General features: G+C 39.6%; 2 protein-coding genes and 1 long non-coding RNA gene across 5 annotated transcripts in view; all 3 read right to left on the bottom strand.

Annotated features, from left to right (window-relative positions):
• LOC309701681 (butyrophilin subfamily 1 member A1-like) overlaps nucleotides 1–8,442 on the bottom strand; it is a 57,294-nt gene extending 48,852 nt beyond the window's left edge. For 2 of the 3 annotated variants that reach the window (XM_082525831.1, XM_082525833.1), the window contains exons 1-3: nucleotides 7,937–8,020; nucleotides 7,721–7,786; nucleotides 7,443–7,584 (exon numbers count right to left, since the gene is read on the bottom strand). In XM_082525831.1, the coding sequence (XP_082381957.1) occupies nucleotides 7,443–7,503 (61 nt within the window). In that variant the 5' untranslated portion in view covers nucleotides 7,504–7,584; nucleotides 7,721–7,786; nucleotides 7,937–8,020. The other variant, XM_082525832.1, reaches the window with a different exon arrangement.
• Nucleotides 8,443–15,539: 7,097 nt separating this feature from the next.
• LOC309698569 (butyrophilin subfamily 1 member A1-like) lies at nucleotides 15,540–17,148 on the bottom strand (the record flags this gene model as incomplete). The annotated part of the gene is made up of 4 exons (XM_082521089.1): nucleotides 15,540–15,682; nucleotides 16,450–16,500; nucleotides 16,593–16,703; nucleotides 16,845–17,148. The coding sequence occupies 4 exons, from the start codon at nucleotides 17,146–17,148 to the stop codon at nucleotides 15,540–15,542; spliced, it is 609 nt and encodes a 202-aa protein (XP_082377215.1).
• Nucleotides 17,149–17,474: 326 nt separating this feature from the next.
• On the bottom strand, nucleotides 17,475–22,045 carry LOC309701700. Its single transcript, XR_014275222.1, has 3 exons — nucleotides 22,028–22,045; nucleotides 20,472–20,622; nucleotides 17,475–17,560 (listed from the first exon to the last, which is right to left on the bottom strand). It is a non-coding gene; the product is annotated as an uncharacterized lncRNA (long non-coding RNA).
• Nucleotides 22,046–22,360: the final 315 nt, after the last annotated feature.

Genomic DNA, 22,360 nt, shown 5'->3' with positions numbered 1-22,360 from the left:
ATCAGGTGATGAGCTTAAAGCTCTGGGATCCTGACTGGACTGGCTTCCTTCTCAAGTTAAAATGGACTGAGCTCTGAGTGTCTTGCTTTGTTCACGGGGATAAGTCTCTGAGTTAGCGAGGTCTGCGAGTACAGACCTAACAATGTGGATTTATGTGTTTATGTGTTTAATAAACAGGTCAAAACAGCCTCTGTCACCAAACAGAAAACTTTAAAGTTTCAAGCTCAGCACTGCACGCTTATTTCCCTTCATACTACATTCTGATATTCATAATGATGTAAACTTTCCACTCCACAGAGAAAACAATGACACTGTTGCACAGAATAAATGAAACACATTAATGAAAATCTGAGAATGTTACCTGTAATGTCAGGTTCTGTGTATTAAAAGTGAGTGAACGTATCCGTGGGAGTAACGACTGTGTTTTACCAGCCACGTGGGGGAGTGTTTATAAACAAACATCAGAACTTCTTGTGGAGGACTTGGTGATCTGCGCATGCGTGAATCTGAGCCTCATGAAAGTTAGTTTTCTGGTAAAACCTTTTTTCAGTGTCATGTTGTGTAAACTTTCCTCAGAAATCTGATTAAATTCATATTCGCATAAATAATCTTTTTCTGTATCTGTTCGTTTGCAGTTCGTCCGGGGTTCACATGAATTTCACCTTTGTGTATGTGGTATTGGAAAAAAAATACTAATAGTAATATTTTTTAGCATATGCCTTTATGGTGGGAACTCTGAAATGTGTTCAGTTCCTACCATGGACACATTTCTAGAAGGAAATTGAAGTTTTGATTTATTTCTTCAGTCTGTTTCATTGTTACACTGTTAAAGACTGACACTCAGCTCTGAAAGGTTAAACCTGGATTTGTTTTAATGACCAGCAGGGGGAGACTCCTTTATCTTGAAAAACAGACCAGATTATATTGAAGTCTATGACAGAATGAGCCTCGATCTCACTATGACCTCATTATAAACTTTCCAGGTGACTTCATGATCTCCAGGTGCTGCTATATAAAATTTTTGACATTTGTAATTGTTTATTTTGCAAATTATGGGCTCTAGAATCAAAATAAGTCAATAAAGTCAGGATGCTTTAGGTCTGCTTCTAATTCCTCACATCCAACCTCTTTAAATCCAAGTCAGCTTCAAACTCTCATATAAACCTATAAATATCATCTCACATCCATCTTTTATCCTGTGACTGTGGCTGTATCCCAATTCAGGGTCTGCAGCCTTAAAGTACGCAGTCTCAACGATCCTCAAGGGCCGCTAAGGCCGGAAGTGCGAGGCTTGTGAAATGGGACGGTCTAGCCTCCGTTGCGCTGCCCAGGTTGCCTAGCAACCATGATACTAACAGCTAGAAACGTTTCATACAGCTTTGTTTGACAGAAATGAAGGAGAAAATCTGTTCATTTGTTTGTTTTTCTACATGAGCTTTGATCATTCTCTGTAAGATTAAGCTCAGCTGTTGAACGGCGTATATTTTAAAGTAAAGGCTTTAAAACTAAGTTTGTACAAACGTCACTAATGTCACATAACTTTGCCGACATGTGGCCAACAGTAATGTTTTAATGTTCTTCGTTTTTAAACATTTGCACATAAGTGACATCATATCCAGTACTTACTTAAAGTTTACTCTTCAGGCGCCCCTCATCCGCCGTTTATTTTTTTGGCAAAATTATCCACACCCACCGCCGCGCTATGCATTCTGGGATATGTTGGGCCACGAAGTCTACACCGCCACATCCTTAAAATTCAGGGAAATGAAGGACGCATTTGCGGGCCGCATTTCAAGCAGCCTTCGAATTGGGACAGCCTTCGTCGTGTCACTGTGACGTAATCGGCCTTAAAATGCGGCCTTTAAGGCTGCAGACCCTGAATTGGGATACAGCCTGTGTCTGTGCTGCTCCCATGTAGGAGGACAGCAGTGTTTTACAAACATTACTGACAGCTGTCAGTGCTACACCTCAGCCTCACATATACACCTGTGGTATCAGTCAGAGAATGCTACATCGCCTCGTTCTCAAGTTAACATGTTCACAGTGTTGGGTGTCCATTCAGCCGACCCACTGGAATTATGACATCACCCCATCAGCCTTCATGGTGTAAATCTGATTTAAGTCTGTCATTGGTCGTATTTATTCTAGACTGGAGGACGAGTTGCAGGAAGTCAGAGTTGTGATATTTAAATGTTCATGTGATGTAAAAACTTGACACAGAATTCAGTTGAATTCAATTTAAATTCTTTTATATTAATTTTGTTTACATATTCAAAATATATTATATATAGTTTTGCATAAATGATAATATTTCCATGTCCATCGCCAACTGAACAGCATCGAATTGGAAACTTCAAAACTGGTTTATAATCATGATGTTATGAAGAGTTTCTGTTCAAAGTCTGAGATCTGCAGTTTCCAGCTGTTGTCATGAAACTGAACTAGAAGGTCCATATGCTGACAACGTCTTCATCAAGAACTCTGTTTGAAATTGAAAGAAAATCCAAAGACTCACTGAGTTATACTGAATATGAAAAGTTTAAGAGACTTTTAAATGTCACAGAGCAAATGATTCTGACACAAACTGTAAACATTTGTTTTTAAAAGACAATACTTTTTTTTTCTGACAGACTTACGTGTTCTTTGCAATTCTGATAAAACATAAATCCCCATGAGATCAAAGAGATACAGATGAATACAGCCCCGACGATTGCTAGCCGGCCTGAGAAAGAAATTCCTAAGGTGCAAAAAACCAGTAAAAACACAATTTAGTGTTAATGATATAAACGAGCACATTTTAAAGACAGGAAATGGAATTAACCATTAAATAACCAGTATTACTGTGAGAGGTGAACACCAGACTTTATTTACATGTTTCTGATGCACAGAGAATTTCATTTATCTCCACTTACAGTCTGGTGACTTCCAGCTTACATCGGGCCTTTTGCCCAATGACAGCCAGGAAAGACTCGAGGCCCCAAAACCCAGAACTGTATAAAACTGATATTTGACATTTTGAAGCACAACCTCAGTATGTTTACCTGAAAGAGCTGCAGGTTTATGGGAGGATTTTATTTTGTTGTTTTCCAGATTTTCAAAGTAGATCTAAGATGAAAACTGTTTGTATTGTTAGCCTGATGTTTCATTTCCTACCTACCATTACCTTTCATTAAGCCAACACTACACAGACTCAGTTTCACTTCTATAGAACGAGCCTAGTCTTGGACTCTCTTTAGTCTGAGACTGAACTAAATCCATTTCTAAAAAAACTGGATGAGAGTGTTTTCTGTTCTGGTAAATTAACTCAGTTCTCAAATTTGGCCCATATCTCCTGACTGTACTGTATATAAACAATATAATGAATGAGTGATTTTGTAAACTGTAAAGTTATTTTGTTTTTACCTTTGGTCTCTTCCTTCAGCTCTGGTGGTTGGAGACTTCCAGGTTGCTGAGTGGTTTCTGTCTTCCCAGGTCTTGATTCTGAAATAAAATAAAATAAAAATACTTTGTAATAAATTGAAAACTGATCTAATATTATAACAGTGAATTAAGTTGCTCACACAGTTTGTCATGGATGGCTGTGTGGCAGGCAGGCAAGCAGGAGTGGTGGATCCAAAATGCAGGACTCAGACATAGAAGTACAACTTAAAGCGCAGCTTTATTGCTGGAAAACCTCTTATTGACTTAAACTCCCAAAAAGACAAACAAAAACACTGGTGGACTAAAACACTGAAGCCGAAATACTGAACTGGAAACAAAACACTGGCAACACAGAGGCAAAACACACACAGCTTGTTGAGGGTACGACGCAACACTGACTCAGAGAAACACAGGGACTAAATACACTGGGAAGTAATGAGGAGAATGAGACACAGAAGGAGAGCACAGCTGGGGAAAATTAGGACTGACGAGACAAGCAAAGCAGGACACATTCACATAAGACACGGACCTTCAAAGTAAAACAGGAAGTATGACACAGACACGAACTAGACACGGTGGAGACACAGAGACAACCAGTAAGGCAGGGGACTAAATGAACCAAAAGACACAGAGGGAACCTGAAACATGCAGACACAACTTACACAGAACAGAGGGGACACAGACGTGAAGGGCGAGGGGGATCAAAACCAGAAACCATAAAATAAATCACAAACAGATACAATAATACAAAAAGAAACACAAAGAACTAAAACGCTGGGTCAGGAGACCCAGGACCCTGACAGTTTTATTGCTACCATGTGGAAGCTACCTCCAGATCAACGCCAGTAAAACCAAGGAACTGGTGGTAGACTTCCGCAGGCACAAGCATTCTCCACTGCAACCACTAAACATCCATGGTATGGACATTGAGGCTGTGGACAGCTACAGGTACCTTGGTGTTCATCTGAACAATAGACTGGACTGGACTCATAACTCAGACGCCCTCTACAGGAAAGGGCAGAGCAGGCTGTACCTGCTGCGGAGACTCAGGTCGTTTGGAGTGGAGGGCCCACTCCTGAAGACCTTCTATGACTCTGTTGTGGCTTCTGCTATCTTTTATGGCGTGGTCTGCTGGGGCGGCAGCATCTCTGCTGGGGACAGGAAGAGACTGAACAGGGTGATCCGAAGGGCCAGCTCTGTTCTAGGATGCCCTCTGGACCCAGTGGAGGTGGTGAGTGACAGGAGAACGGCGGCTAAGCTGTCATCCCTGTTGGACAACGTCTCCCACCCCATGCAGCAGACTGTGACAGCACTGAGCAGCTCCTTCAGTGGGAGACTGCGGCACCCACGGTGTGGGACGGAGAGATTTCGCAGGTCTTTCCTCCCCACTGCTGTCAGACTCCATAATAAAGACTTTAACTGATCAAGCACACACATCCATACATATGCAATAATACTAAGTGCAATAATCCTTTCTGTCATCGTTGTATTTTTACTCAGTTGTATATAGTATTTGTATTCTATTTTTATCTTATTGTATATTTATTTTTATTTTATTCTACTGTATATAGTATTTTATTTTATTCTATTCTGTACAGTTGTGTACTGTATTTATTCTTATTGTATTCTAATTTTTGCCTCATAACTTTTGCACTGTCCACTTCCTGCTGTGACAAAACAAATTTCCCACGTGTGGGACTAATAAAGGTTATCTTATCTTATCTTATACTTACAAAACTGAAACATGAAACCAACAATGAAGAACCCAAAAACAATGTTGTGATGAGAGAAACAGTTTGTAGCTCTTCAGTGTTGGTTTCCTCACATGTCCTGATGAAGCTGCTCAGTAACAGTGTCACTGAGGTTGGACACTGTGGATTTCTGTGGTCGACTCAGACTCAGAGGCCTCCTTCAGGGATGTTACCTGGACCAGCAGCTCCATGAAGAATTAGCCTCACGTGTGTGTAAGCCACAAAGACTCTTGTGTTAAAAAGTCCAACTTACAGCAGAAATGACCATGTTTACAGTCTTCTACATCAACCAGTGTTGGTCTCCATGGATAGTTTCATATCATCTCTGTGTAGACTTCCTATATGTCTGTTACTGTACTCAGCACTAATTAGCAGGTGTGTGTCTGTGTGATGCAGTTTATGGATGTAATTTTCTAACTACACAGTTTTTCTGGTAATTCTATTAAAAATGCTCCAAAAGGAAACATCAGCTCTAGAACAGTGAAGAAGATCCAGTTCATGGTCGAGTCAGTGAAAGTGGGGCTACAGCTGCTGGTGTCTGAAACTCCATCAATCAAACAGGATATTTATAAAGACACTGTTGTTATGAAAGTGGAAACTATCTAAAGAGAGCTTTTGTTTTTCATAATTCTCAGGATCCAACCTTGATACAGTTTAACAGCTCACAGTGATCACATGTGTATAAATGAATTGTCTTACCAGAGACTGTGACTCTGCAGCTGTTGGAGCCGCGGCCATAACCTGTGTCCACCTCACACAGGTACAGACCCGAGTCCTCAGTCCTGAGTCTGGACAGCTGGAGTCTGATTCGTCCTTCTCTGAGGGCGTCTTTGTCACTCTGGACTCGTCCTGAAAATTCTTCATCCTGAAACTCTGAGAACTCGACACCATCACGAAGATAATACAGAGTTATGTGTTCATGATCATTATTCATGTAACAGAGGATGTTCAGTGCTGAGATGGACGTGTCTGGTTTGGTGGTGAACGTCCACTCCAGTGTGATGTTGTGGTTCTCCTCTGCCTGATAAGAGCTCTGTGTCACATCCACTACAAATGATCCTGTTGAGGAGACAGAGGAGCAGACACACTCACAACTTTATACAACATCACAACTCCTTTCACAGTGAGTCAGAGACAACGCTGACAAAAATCACTGCTTCGTTGGTTGATTTTTTCAAAATGATCAAACACAAATCTACAAACTACAAAATCAACAACAACAATCTGATGAAGTTCTGCTGTGACAAACATGGAAACAATGATTTTTCCTCAGCATGAAGGAAATAATGAAACCATCAGAGAGCTGTGCTGCAGGACGCCTTTATTAAGGCTGTGCCATTAATAGAGTTCATTATTAGTTACTTATTAAAACAAGATCAACTTAATAAAACAATTATTGTGTTTCATTGTTCTTGGATCAGTTTCTGCTGAAATGAAGGTGATCTCAGTACTGACCAAGATAACTGTGATGATGATTTTGTTTCCATGACTTTCATCATGAATCTGTTGATCAGACTTATTCAGTATCTCTGCAGTCAGCACAGTTAAGCAGCCACAGTTTGATCATCCACCAAAATCTAAAGTCAATTTAAACAGCTCACAGGAAACTTGATTCACCGAGATGTTTTGAAATCATGAAGAAGAAACTGGATGGTTGTAATTTACATGTGAGCTCTGAAAACATGTCACATTAGAAGGATTTTAGCCTGTAAACATCCACAGCAAACATCCACTCCCACTGAGATCTGCTCCATGATAAATGTGAGAGAAACTAAACACTGATGACATTTTAACTGTGTCCCTCCTGCAGATGGAGCTCAACATCAACTAATAACACAGATGTTACTGTAAACATTTATCAGCTCAGTTTGGAAACACAGAGACTCTGAAACTGTTTCAGGATTGTGCTGCTGGAGAAACAAAGCGGATAAACGGAAACTACTGTTTATGGTTTGATTTTCACTTCTGCTGCAGTGTGCATGCTGATGGAGTTCACTGTACTAAATATGTCCTTTTACACATTCATGTTTGCTTAGGTTTTTTTTAAGAAAGTGAAACTGGATCTACTCGTCGCCACAAGAAACTTGCTTCGCTTTTTTTTTTTAACTAAAGAAATAAATGGTTTCTAAATTACATGTGAGCATTAAAAAAGTCCCATTGGAAACATTTCAACACAAAACTGACTCAATGTTTTAAACCTACTCATCAGTTAATTATTTTTTTATCTAAAATGATCTCAAAGTAGAGTCTGTTAAAAACATACTTATTTACCTTTAACAAAACCCAAGCTGAGAATAAAATTCCACAGAGAAACAGAGTGAAACCAGTCCATGATGACTGCTCAGATGATGGACGAGAACGAGCCCACAGTCTGAAGCCTGAAGTCAGTACACGTCTCCTCTTCACAATCAGCCTGCAGACAGTTAATCACTCCATGAAATCTCAACACACACACACATGAAATTCATATTTTTGGAAATATTTTTGAAAATAAAATTCAATGTCAGTGTTAAACAGAATTAAGTTGCTCCTAAAAGTGCAGAACTTGCCTGAGAAACATCAGGTTTTCAGCTCCTTTTAGCTCCGTTTAAGTGATTCGCTGACAGCTGTCGTCACTGACACATCAAACAGCAAAGAAGAAATGTTCACAGTGAATTTAATTAATTTACCAACATGTGATTAAATCTAGTTGATCAGCTGTGATAGTCTATAATCTACACAGCTGCTAATGTGACTGAGAGTGATTCTAAATAAAAGCTGTTTACCTTGAAAGCAGAAGAGCGAGTTTAAGGACACGACACAGATCAGTACAAGAACATAATGACTGTAGGACGGAGCTTTGACTCTGGTACCAACCTGCAGTTTGTTGTTGAGCTGCTCCACCCACATTATTGCAACCAGGATTCAAGCGGTTTGAAAGTGCGACTGAGCGGTGTCTGGTATTTCCTCATTATTGACCCACTTCGTGGGTCATTTCTGCTTTTTTACAGTTTTTCTCGATTGCTAAAACACATTTCTTGAAACTACGCCTCATATCCTCACAACAGTAAACACAAATCCATAACATCTCACTCAATTCCCCAAACATCCTATTTCCAGGTCAAAATGAAGCTCTACACTCAAAACTATTCACTCCTGCTGAAAAACCAAACTTTCCCCTCAGACATCAAACACAAGCCCTCAAAAACACACACACTACAACAGAGTTTTGCACACTGGTACAATTAATTCAAAACAATAGTTCCAAAACAATTAGGTTGCTTATGGTTCTCCCCTTCAAAACCCCTTGTCACATGATAAACACAAAAGACGCAACCAATGTACAGTGGCACATTGTCATTCATGTACTATACAGTACAACACACACCAGAAACATTATCCCACCTCAGCATCTTGTCTTTGGTCTGGGTCAGGCCAGAGAATCTCATCCACATCACAGGCTATATTGGCCCCAGCCAGGCAGCGGGGGTAAAATCCTCTTGCATGCCTGATCCACCCCTGGCATGCATCTACTGATATGTCTAGGCAGGCCTCTTCCATGGCCTGAAGGAGGTGAACACGGACATAAGGTTCTCGGTCATACACTTTCCACCGCCATGCCGAAAATAACTCCTCTATCGGGTTTAGAAAGGGAGAGTATGCAGGCAGAAAGATATTAGAAAACCTTGGGTTATTGGTAAACCAGTCACGAACCAGAGCAGCGCGATGGAAGCTGACGTTATCCCACACAACAACGTAGTGAGGCTGCTCTGGCTGTGCTGGTTCCCTGTAGTCCAGCTGGAACATATGTTGTCTTAAACCATCAAGAAAAGCAAGGAGAAGCATAGTGTTATAGGGTCCTAGTACGGCATGGTGGTGGAGTACCCCTCGTTGGCTGATGGCTGCGCACATAGTGACATTCCCCCCACGCTGACCAGGGACATTTACAATAGCCCGATGGCCAATTATGTTCCTCCTTCTTTTGGTCAGGTTAAAACCTGCCTCATCCACAAAGATTATTTCATGGGGAACAGGCCGTCCTTCAATCTCAAAGATTCTCTGCAAAACACATAACACAGTAGAGTCTATCGGTACCCTGAACCACAGTTCAAGAGTGCTGAAATGGCAGCATAAACTGCCATGCTGTGATGGTACACAATACTTTATACAGTATCAAAACTCATACCTGAACATATTCCACACGTTGGTTTTTCACTCTGTCAGAGTTTCGTTCGAAAGGGACTCGGTATGCCTGTTTCATCCGGAATTGATTCTTTCGGAGGATGCGGTCAATTGTGGAGAGGCTGATGGCATTTATGCCTCGAAAAAGATGATCACCCTCAATCATTCTCCTTTGAATCTCTTGCAGGCGGATTACATTATTTGCAATTACCATGTTTACAAGTTCCCTCTCTTGCTCCTCCGACAAAAGCCTTAACCTGCCTCCAGCAGATGGTCGTCTCTGTGTCCTACAAAAATAGAAGCACTCATTAGTGTAACTGTCACAGATTCATTTTACAGGAAAATAATGAAAACATACTGAAACTCAAGACACATAAGTTCAGTAACTTAAACGTTACTGTACAAAGCAGTCTTACTGCAAGTACACCTACCTGTTTTCCTCCCTGACGGTTCTGATGATGGAGGCAACAGTGAAGCGACTCAAATTTGGTTGTACTCGTTGCCCAGCCTCCCTCATAGTCATCCCATGGACAAGGACATGGTCAACTAAAGTGGCTCGAATTTCATCCGAGACTGACTGTCTTCGTGCCCTTGCTCTTCCCCTTCCTTGTCGCCGTCGTTCTCCTCCTCCTCCTCCTCCTTCACCACGTCCTCCTCCTTCACCACGTCCTCCTCCTTCACCACGTCCTCCTCCTTCACCACGTCCTCCTTCACCACGTCCTCCTCCTTCACCACGTCCTCCTCCTTCACCACGTCCTCCTCCTTCACCACGTCCTCCTCCTTCACCACGTCCTCTTCCTTTGCATCTCTTTGGATCCATTGTTTCAAACCTGAATGAGCTGACTTTGGCCCTTTTATCTATCCATCGCAGGTTCTGATTGGTGTGTGCTAAATTTTGACTCCTAGTGTTTCCACCTGGTTAATTGTGTGCTAATTGAGCTCAAGCTATGCTGACTTAAGTTAACATTATTGCATGCTAGTGCTTTCTAAATGACTACATGGTGTAAGCACTGTAAAATGTAGGGATTTGTGTGTAGAGTTTTGCAGTAACAGTTCACCAAATTTGAGTCATGTGTCAAAGCAGGGAATAGTGTTTATAGTTCAGGGAAATGGGTGAGCTTTTTGACCAATAGCGTTACGGTTTTGAAATTTTAGTTTAGAGGCCTGGTTATAGTGTTTAAGCAATCGAGAAAAACTGTAAATGAATGAATTCCCAATGACAACATCAATTTGCTCAACAGAAGCTCAAATAATACAAACATCCTGTTTCTGCTGCTGTTTACAGTCTGCACTTTAGCATTTGGTTTCACTTCATAATATGCCAAAATTAGGCTGGTGTGCATCTCAAATAAGGGCATGTGCACTGACTCTCCTCAGTTCAGTAGCTTTTTCTAACAGGAACATATAAAACCAAGAGAGTTGATTTAAAGCGGAAGCAGTAAACGTTGTTGTGGTTGAACCTGTTCAATCTGAGAATGGAAGTGACACCATTTCCACAAGATCCTCGGGACTCACAGTGCAGCTTCATTTTAAGATCTGCTGATAGAAAAGAATATGATTTATATGGGTGTAGAGTGGAGTAATGTCAACAACCCAACAAATCTGAAACCATTAGGTCAACTTAATGACTGTCAGGGTTCCTGGGTCGGTGACCCAGTGTTTTCAGTTTTGTTCATGTTCAGTTTATTTTGCCACTTCCATGTGCTCACTTCCTGCTTTTCCTGTGTCAGCTCGTCTTGTGTCATTAGCCAGATTATGTTCAGCTGTGTACTCGCACATTCACTTCTCGTTTTCCAACCACATTTTTTCCCAACTGCTTCAGACTCTTGCTCCACAGCTCTTAGGTTTGCACATACTTCTGTTAACAGGCATCAGATCTGATGATATCTGGGTCATTTCTCTGTTCCCGGATTTAGCTGTGGTGTGGTAAATCTGCCATTCTGATATTAAAGTGAACACAAACATGTCTGCTTTTAGTATTGAGAGAAATATGTCTCAAAGGGTTGCAAATGCGTACGATATGATCCACAACTGTGATTAATTCATCAAATGATTTGCACACATTTCTTTCACACTGAGCATTTGAGCATCTGTGCAAAGCTATCAGCGTGTTGTGTGTGAGCGAGAGAGATGTTACATGTAGTTGAAGACATTTGTGTGCACAGAAAGGTTTTTGAAAGTCCCAAAGTTCAGAGTCCAGTCCATCCTTGGATCCAAATACCTATGTGAGCTGTTTTCTCAGACATGAACTGCATGAAGTCCAAGCAGCACTATTTCCTGAGTGATCACTCTCTGCAGTCCTGCATGAATGTTAAAGTGACTTCTACAGTTTTGATATGGAGAAGCTCTGCATGTTCAGAAACAGAGGTCACACTAAAAAGTGAGAACAGTATCATATGCTGTTATTTTGCAATAAATATCTATATACTGGACGGGCTGCCTGCAGTTTGATGACAAAACAGAAGATGAAACACACTGAAAGTCACAAGAAAAAAACATACAAATAGTTTTCATGATTATTTTTTTATTTTAACAGGTGGGCGGTACCATTCGTCTCTTACACTGTTTCATTCGGACTGTCTCTCGTGTTCAGCTTTCATGGTCTGGATGCTTCAAGGTAAACAGGTTTATGTTGCGATGCCCTCATATTGATGACAGCTGTCAGTAACTTTGACAATGAAAAACTTAAACACGTTTTTTCTCAGACAAGTTCTGCATTCAAAAGGAGCAACTGTTCTTTGTCATCATTTAATGCCTTCATTGAGGTTTATTTGTTAATACTTATCAAGTGAAATGGAAGTAAAAGTTCAGTCTGATCTAAAAATAAGAGTTTCATGTCTGTGTGTTAACAAGCAGATGTAACTTAATTCACAGTGTAAATAGTATTAAAACCTGAAATATGCTTGTTTCTATTAAGACTGAACCATTCTAATATAAACAGAGCTAGTACTTAATATTTGAATATAATAATAATCAGGAATGTTGTTTGTTAAACCACTGAAACAATGACCTCTAACTGACTCAAGCATAAAAACTGTACTCAAGAGATTAACCACAGTTTTTATCCACAATACTTTTTTTTATCGTCACTTTGTTGTGTAGGTGTTAGAGACCAAGAAGTTTCTTTTTATTAACCTTGTCACATTGGTTCAGTCAATACTCTGTTTTTAAAAAATGTTCAAAAGGGGCTGTTTAAAAAAAGCTTGATTGACGATTGATTATTGTCTGCAACAGACAAAACACAGTAAGAGATGGACATCTTATTGTAAATGTTATATCTTTGTTGTCTTTAGAAGTTCTTTTGGCACATAACTGTGAGAATGTTCAATGTGGCCACATTATCTCAGTGAGGAGCTACTTCATAGTAGATGTGAGGAAAAATCCAAGAAATCTGAGAAGTCACCATGTTAATAAAGAAGAAGGAGCAAGTTGATGAGTTTTTCCCATGAAGATGTTGATTCAAGATTCAACAAGTTTATTGTCATATACACCACAAAACACAAGTGGTTACACATGGCAATGAAGTTCTTACTTTACAAGTAAGAATTAATTTCCCTTCATACAACAAAAAAACAACTAACTAAAATAAAGAATGAACTTAATTTTGAGCACAGAAAATAATAAATAAAGTAAAAAAGGTGCTTATGTTTGTAGCTTATGTGTGGGTATAGTCAGAGTTTAAAGTGCAAGTAGTTGCAACAGTGTCACAGTGGTAATATAATAAAACATAATATAATATAATAGTTTATGTTGTATATAAATAAACAAAATTGCAGATTTACAGGTTAAAGATAATCACAGTTTGATAATAAGTCAGTGATTCAGTAGCCTGACGGCCTGTGGATAGAAGCTGTTTTTTAGTGTGGTTGACGTTGCTTTCACACTCCTGTGGTGTTTGCTGGACGCAGTCATAGGTGAAGAGGGTGTACAGGAGTGGACTGAGCACACAGCCTTGGACAGTCCCTGTGCTCATTATCTTTGTACCTGATGTCCTTGTACCAACTCTGATTGCCTGAGGTCTGCCTGTGAGGAAGTGCAGGACCCAGTGACAGAGGGAGGTGTAAGTCCAAGAGTGGAAAGCTTTCCCACCAGTCTGTTTGGGATGACAGTGTTGAGTGCTGAACAGTAGTCTATATACAGCATTTGAAAATAGGTGTCCTTATTTTCAGCGTGTGATAGTATGGTAAGAAAATTATTGTTGTAGTGTGTGCATGAAAAAAGAGCCTTAAACCCCGAGACACCTGAGGGATAAATGACACCTTAATTTTGTATAAAATAGCTCTGATTGGCTCTTCTGGAGAGATCTCTCTCTGCTTCACCAGCTGAGTCCAGTCTGCACAAAGTCACATACAGAGGAGGAAGCATCAGTTTCATCTGACTCAAACACTCCTCCATAGCCCAGTTTTGTTACTTAAAGGGTTTTTCCATTTCAGTGTATCTCATGAAGAAGTACTTGTAAAACACACACACAGATATATAGATATCTATATCTCAATAGATAGATTTGTGTTTTGATTTTATGTATATTTTACAAATGTCATACAGAATTTGTGTTTTTAAAAGTTTTTAAAACCACATAACAGGAAAAAATTTTTTAATTACATTTATTGACATATAAACAGAATTCCTAAATATTTAACACTTTCTTCCATAACATGTAAATGTGACAGATCAATTTCCTTTTTTAAAATGACAAAACTTGGGTTTAGTTTTAAAAGCTACATATAAAACAACAGCACCGCCTACAACTGCAAAGCTCTCCAGCGAGTAGTGCGGTGCTCTGAACGGATAATTGGAGGTGAGCTTCCCTCCCTCCAAGACATCTACAGGAAGCGGTGCCTGAGGAAAGCGGGGAGGATCATCAAGGACTCCAGTCACCCCAGCCATAAACTGTTCAGACTGCTTCCATCAGGAAGGAGGTTCTGCAGCATCCGGTCCCGTACCAGCAGACTAAGAGACAGCTTTTTCCATCAGGCCATCAGACTGCTGAACACGTCATAGACACCTCAGCTTCACTACTGGAACTTCAACACTATGCACTCCACACTGTATATAAATGCCACTTGTTTTGCACATATTCAACTCTGTATATTTTTATATATTTTATTTATTTATTTTTTTACTATTTAATTTGTAAAATGTGTATACACACACACACACACACACACACACACACACACACACACACACACACACACACGTAGGATAATATTTAGTATACACATCCAGAAATGCATACACTATTATATATTGTACATATATTTATTAGTTTCAGATTAGCCATTCTTGTATTTGCTGGTTCGTGTTGTTGTGTTTGCACATCTCTGTTGCTTGTGGGGCTCGCACACAAGAATTTCACTCGCATGTGCTGTGCCAGTGTGCCTGCACATGCGATGTGACAATAAAAGTGATTTGATTTGATTTTGATTTGATTTGAAAATTGAAAGACAACTATTATTATTCAAATTAAAGCTGCAGATGTCTTTATTTTTGATTAAGTTGTGTATATATTTGCGTTAAATGATCAGGACACGAGGACTCAAAAAGTCGACCGAGGGTTTCCCAACCAGTTCAGAGATTAAAAAAAAAAACGTTTCCAAAGCTGAAGATCAACTTGTGACTCCTGATTGATATTGTATTACCGTGTTACTGCAGTATTGTTCCCTGCAGGTTCGCGTGAGTTATGTTTGTTAACAGTTATGTCCTGCTGCTGCTCGCTCCTCTCTCCTTCACTCTTACCGACTGTTTAAGATCCTAAATGATATTTGATTCTCTGCTGCTTGGTATTTCTACTTGTTAATTGTTTATGAATTACACCTGATTCTTGGACATATCTACAAGCAGCAACAATCACAACTGGTTGTAGAAAAAAAAGTTTCAAGTGCAAAAAGCAACTTGTTTTGATGCGCACAAAAAATGACCAACATATCACACAGGGAGAAGTGGTACGATTATATAAACACTAAGAAAATAAATTCAGTCAAATTAGAGAATAGAGCACTGATTTTAAAACATCAGAAATCAACAAAGTGATATACAAAACACTGAAATGCAAAACAATATAAACAACAATAAATACAAGGTGAGCAGACATCACTCATTCAAAGTTAAAAGCAAAGGAATAAAAAATGATTTTTTAACTATTTTATAAAACAGGCAGTGAGGGGTCATCTTAACATGGTCAGGAGCCATAACTGAAAAAGTCATTCAGTCAAATCTTTGAAACGACTCGTACCACCTTTTCTCACTTTCCAGCAGTCCCTGTGTTGATGTTACCGTCTGGTTGTTATCAAAGAGAGTTATGTCATTATTTTCTTCTTCTGTCTGTTCACTTCCATCGTTCATGTAGTCTACAAATACAGATAAATGACAGAGTTACCATTCATATAAATATTTACTACACTTGGATTTTGTTTGCTGTAATCTGGGAATTAAGTGTAAATAGCTTTTTAATAATAATCATAAATATGATTAAGAGAAAAAAATATGAATAAGAGAAAATTAAAACAGTATTATTTCATTTTTACTGAAATAACAAACACATGTCTGAAACTATAATGAAGTTCTGAGTCATTTTTAAATATAGTCTTTGATGGGTCTGCCAGGGGCTCCTCTTCAGTCACTTTTCCTTTTGTTTTTAAATCCTTATATGAGGTTTTCCTAGTATTATAAAATATGTTGACTAGATGATTTTTTAAATTTGAAAACACAGAGTAGTATTACTTTAAATCACAAAAATGAATCATCGATACTTAAATTTTACCTTCAAAGTTTAAAGGGTTGAAAGGTTATCCCAGTATTTTCAGTACAGAAGAAATCCCCATGAAACCTTAAGGTTCTAAGTATGAGCTGACACATGAGGATACTGACAGTGTAGTGTCACAGAAACTGGATGTTCTTATATAAAGTTTGATAAAGTGAGTAAAAGGAAAATCTAAAAACAAAATTGTCCAGCAAATATACACCACTACAGTATGAATGATACAGTGAATATAATATGCATGGTTATATTGTCTGACAAGATAAAAAGTAAAAACAAAATCTAAAACTGGTCATGAGTAGATCAAAAATCAAGCAATACAGAGATTTTTTTCAGTTACATGTGAGTCATTATTACCTGGAACATCTATGTGTGTCTCTGTGCTCTGTTTGGTGTTCCTCTGTTCCCCTGTATCAAATGACATATAAATTTACTCCTACAGTGTATTGATTTCTTATTGCAGATAACACTGACAATAAAAAAAAGAATTTCTGACTCACCACTTTGCTTCTCCTTCAGTTTGCATGTAACAAACATCACTATAATACACATCAAGAAAGCTGCTCCAACACCGATACAGCTAATTAATGTAGAGTCACTGATGTGTTCACCTTAAAGGACAAAACAAACCATCATACACTGGATTAGAGGAAGTGTGTGTGATTTTACCACTAGAGGGAAAAATGAAAGTGACAAACATTTTAAAGTCAAAATAATGGAATAGATTGTTTGTGAATGTGAGTCATTATTACCTGGAACATGTATGTGTGTCTCTCTGCTCTGGTTGGTGTTCCTCTGTTGGACTCTGCAGGTGATGTTGTTGCTGTGTCTCTTCTCCACAGTCACTCTGCTGCTGACAGTATAGAGGTCATCAGGACCTCTGAGGGTCTCTGTAGGTCCAGCAGAGAGGAGGTTTCCCTCACCGTCCAACCACAGCAGCTCAGGCTCTGGATACCAGCCTGCAGACTCACACTGTAACACCATCCTGCTGCTGATATTTGACATCACCTTTATGATGGGTGTAGATGCTGACCCTGATAAGAGCAAAGAAGGCATTGCTAACTCTTTTCCACCTATCATACAGCTTCTTTATACTTTAAATCCGGTTTGTTTAAATGTTTTGACTCACCAACAGTGAGAACAATGGAAGCTTCTTCATGTATCCAGGGAATGGAGCATCTGTACGTTCCTTCATCAGAGAGTTTGACATTGAATATTTTAAGTGAGACGTTTCCTTTGATCAGTTCATCCACAAATACCCGTGTACGAAAGTGATAAGATGGGTTTTGGTTCTCAAACACCAGCCGTCCATCTTTATGAAGATGGACGACATCTCGGTCCAGACCAGGTTTGATCCAGTTCACAGTCTCAGCATTAGTATCAACAGCAAATTTAAGCTGACATGGAAGAACAACATCATCACCCAGCATGGCTACAACCTGAGATGGACACACCAGATGAGATTTTCCTGCAAGGTAACATAAGAAAACAGTAGAAGTAGACGATATTTTTGTGTAAATAAAAAAAATAAAATAACAACAACAACAACACAAAAAAGGAGATTCCCTCGGCTGTTTGTTAAAGTCTTGTTTCCTGTCTGGGATCATGTGGACAAAATGATAGATTACATGTTCATTTCGATTGCAGTGGAAATCATTTCTATATAGCAACAAACATTTAATTAAGTATGCTGGGATGATGAGAATAACGGCATTGTTTTTTCAGTAACTAGTAATCTAACTAATTAATATTTCTATCATTTCAACGCACTTACCGTTACTAACAAGAAAATGTGGTGCGGGCCTGTATGAGAAACACAATAAAATTGGGGGATGCCGGCTCATGCAACAAAAACCAGTAAGTAGGTGTATAGCATACAGGAGTATTAGCTTATTATTAGGGGTGCAACGATACTCGTATCGATATTGAACCGTTCGATACAGTGCTTTCAGTTCGGTACGCATATGTATCGAACAATACAAAATTTGTAATTTATTTTATCAACTTTCCTTCTGACGATGCTGTCTGTGTTGAGCGCTCAGTGAATCTGCGTTCAACTACTCCGCCTAGGCTGCACTGTCCAGCGCAGATCCACTGAGCGCTCAACACAGACAGCATCATCAGAAGGAAGAGCGCAGGGCAAGCTAGCGAGACAGAAAGTTAAGCTCTCCTTGCAACATGGACCAGATCTGGCGTTTGGAACTATTTTGGTTTTCATGTGACGTATGACCCTGAAGGTAAGCGAGTCATGGACTAAAGTAAAACAGTATGTTGGATGTGCCACGCAATGCTCAATTACATGGGTGGGAACTAGTGTGTTAGCGCAGTTAGCTCGTTAACGTGTTGGCCGTCTAGCCCCATGCACGGGGCGATCGGCGGTAGCTCGTTAACGGAGATTTGCCGTGTTGTGGCGTTAAGGTCATTTCAACGAGATTAACCTGAAAGCACTAGTGGGAACACAACGAATATGACTGCACATTTACGCCGACATCATCCTAGTGCAAAGACAAAGATGAGTGATTCCTCAATCAGATACAGGGCTTGCAATATCGCTAGCCCGACGTCCTGGAGCTAGCGATTTTTTCAGTCGGGGTACCAAAATCTATCTCTGCCCTGCCCGTCGGGCTATTGTAGGAAGGAAAAATATATGTCAATGCTTTTGCATTCTTTCAGAAATGTAGCTGGGTAATTATGTCATTGGCATCGGTGAGCCACTGTCAATATGTGACATATTGAAATCACGTTTGAATTTGCGCTTGTTTTTTTGCTTTCACTTTGCAATCGTGCGAACTGTGTATAGAGAGCGACAGCACTGATCTGTGAGTGATGATAATTTGTGCACCAATTCCTCTGACATCGTCTTATTAATCGTTAGCTTACTACGCAAACATGACAAGTGAAATCTCCCGCAGCAAGCTTAAACATGTGAGAGGTTGATCGCGCAGAGAATCGCTGAGCTTATGTGAGTGCGTGTGTAAAAGCAGCAGGATATATGATATATATTTTATATTATTTTAGTTCTGCTGAGCCAAATAAGACAGGTCAGGGTGAAGAAGTGACAGCCAAAGAAAAGCTTACCACAAAACGGAAAAGTTATGACAAATCAGACTATAAGGCAAAAAGAAAGTGCAGCTTTATGGTTTCATGGACAAAAGAATTTCTGTGGCTGCAATATGACGAGCTAAATAACCAGGGCTGCACATAAGTGGTCCGCAGGTGCGCATTCGCTGTCAAAATAAAAAACATGTACAAGGGTTAGGGTTAAATTTAAAAACTGTACTTTTGAGTTAAAATATATATTTATAATTTTAATAAATGACAAATTAAAAAGGCATGAACATTTTTTTGTATCGAAAAAATATCGAACCGTGACACCAAAGTATCGAACCGAACCGTGAATTTTGTGTATCGTTGCACCCCTACTTATTATGTACAGGTTGGTAAGTTGTCTTGTGACAACTGACAAACTGAAACAAACGAGCGTGCTGTGTGTGCAACAGCGCGACAAACATTACCTGTCCTTTTATTAACTGCACAGGTAGTGCTGGTCATAGCTGCTGGCTACCTGTGTAAGGCTGTCATGGGTCTGTAGCTCTGTCACCGTTTTAGGGAACATATTTGGATTTAAAGTTAGTTACAGGACTTTCCCTTTTTTCTGGAGGGCTTATATTTCACTAAAAACTCATAAACATAAAAACTAAATATGCGTGTATATGCATTGTCTAGATATGCTATCTAAGGAGATGAGGAGGAAACCGTGACAAAAGGAGCATACCAGTTGTTGTATTGCAGAGGTATTCAAGTATAAAAACAATAATAAATGCAATTTTTTGGTTATATAATATATATTTCTATCATTAATTTATTATGGATTAGGTGCAAGAGTTGTTAAGTGTGGATAATTGAATACTAGTTTAATGCAATAGCAAATTGCACCTTGTTCTCAGATGGACAGCAAGTGGAGAGTGCTAGATGAGATGAAGAGATGGAAGGAGGAAGAGAGGTGATTCACAGGCAGAGCCTAGTTTATTTTTCTATTTTGTTGCCTTATGGTTCCAAACACTGTCACCAATCTGTGCATTTAATTATTATCTCACAACACGTGTTTAAGTCTTGAATATATCACAAGGACAGAGTCAAGGGGAAGTTAATTTGTCTGTACTCGTGGTTACAGGAAACTTGCTGTAACCTGACACACTGTCTCCTCAGTGCTTACTGAAGACAAACAGATGGTTTCTAAACTATATGTGAGCATTGTAAAAAGTCACATTGGAAACATTTTTAACACTTCAAAGTGAATCAATGCCTAAAATATAATCATCAGTTAAAGAGAATTATGTAAGACTCAAGAAGAGTTTGGTAGAAACAGATTTATTTACCTTTGACTAAAACGAAACAGAGGATAAGAATCCACAAGGAAACAGAGTAAGAAGCCCACGATGCACACAGAGGATGGATGAGAACAAAGTCACGGTCTGAACAGTGAAACATCTTGATTTGGTTGGTTTCTGTGTCCTCTTCACACTCAGCCTGCAAAGCGTTAGTAAATTAAATTAAATCTCAACATACAGACTGAAATGTTAATTTTTTGATAAGACCACTTTTTCTTTGATTAAACAATCATACTTGATTTCTACTTAAAATAAACCTCAATAGTCTATAATCTACACAGCTGCTAATGTGACTAAAAGTGATTCTAAATGTTATGGCCCTAGCAGGACCTCTTCTTGAAATTGCCCTTGTGGGGGTGTGGTCTCTCTCCGCCTCCTCCTCTCTTGTTCCACCCCCCCAGTCAGCAATCACCTCTCTGAGGTCATATAATGCTGAGGATGAACTGGATGTGGGAGGGTGGTTTTCTCTGGTGTCTCCAGATTGTGTCCTAGGTGTCGGAAGAGATCCTATCATGTGGAGTTGTAGAAGCATGTGGGAGTGTTGCTGCTTAATGTGAGTAGTGTGGGCTTGTGGGCCTGAGCAGCAGTAAAGCTACCTGCTGCTAGTAACAGGGTGGGCCTGTGGGCCCCTGGAAGTGCCTCCTCGTGGTGTGTGTCCCATTGTTCAGACGTACTCATGACAGTGATGGAATGAGAACAAGAAGAAAAGGGTGTGAGAGGAACACTAAAAAGCTCTGCATGACAATGTGCATGCTTCAGGTGGTTTTTGTCAATAAAACTTGTCAATCAGCAGAAACAATAAGCAACGGCATTCAAAGGATTAAGGAAGTGTTCTGCTCAGTATTTCAAACATTTCCAAGTGTCACTTGAGGCTGAGAGTGACACTTGGGAGTGACATCTTCATTTTTACAAAATATGTTTTATGATACTCTGTCCTTTATCAGAATATGCACAGCAATAGTCGCCTCAAGGCTCTTTATATTTTAAGGTAAAGAGCCTACAATAACCGGTTTGGGTGAGGGGAGGAAGACTGGACAAAGACACACTATGGAAGAGAGCCAGGGATTAATAATACATAATAATCAGATGCAGAGAGGCGTATATGCACATGGTGGGTGTAAGAGGTGACACTCAATGCATCATGGCAATACCCTATAATGCAATGAGTGTTTCTTTTTGATTCCCCAGCAGGAGTCAGCTGCCCTTTTGCTTTTGAAGCTCGCTCGTTTTTTGTTTGGTTGTTGTGTTCTTTGTTGTTGCAACCTTTTTCTTTTTCTTGTGGTGTTGGAAAAACGGCGTTGCTGGCTTTTTATGTTAAGATTATCTATAATAAAAAATATTTTATTTACTAAAAACCTCTGACTGTTTTCCTTCCATTCCGTTCTGGACCCATTTGTTACCAGCCCCCACACACACCCCTAGACCTTCATTGTGGGAACATTACGCTGTTTACCTTGAAAGCGGAAGAGCGAGTTTAAAGACACGACACAGATCAGTACAAGAACATAATGACTGTAGGACGGAGCTATGACTCTAGTACCAACCTGCAGTTTGTTGTTGAACTACTCCCCCCATGTGACTGCTACTGGGATTTGAGTAAATGTGAGACTGGGTGGTGTCTGCATTTCCTCTTTTATTGCATCAGTTGATGTGCAATGTCATGACAAACTATTTAGTTTAGCAGAGGAAGTCATGACCACTTGATGAGTTTTTATTCCAATTCTGCTTTGTTTAGTTTTTTAGTCTCAAAGGTTTGTGGTTTGTAAAACACTCTTGGGTAATTTAACCCAAATGGCTTTTACTTAGGTGGTTGGGCTGCTGCCCCGCGACCCTGGATAAGCAGAAGAAGATGGATGGATAATTAAAAACTGCCTCTT

This window comes from Aulonocara stuartgranti (genome assembly GCF_965226115.1).
Source record: "Aulonocara stuartgranti genome assembly, chromosome: 3".
Lineage (NCBI taxonomy): Eukaryota > Metazoa > Chordata > Actinopteri > Cichliformes > Cichlidae > Aulonocara > Aulonocara stuartgranti.
The sequence above is the reverse complement of the archived record's forward strand: the minus strand, read 5'-3'. Positions and strand labels throughout refer to the sequence as shown.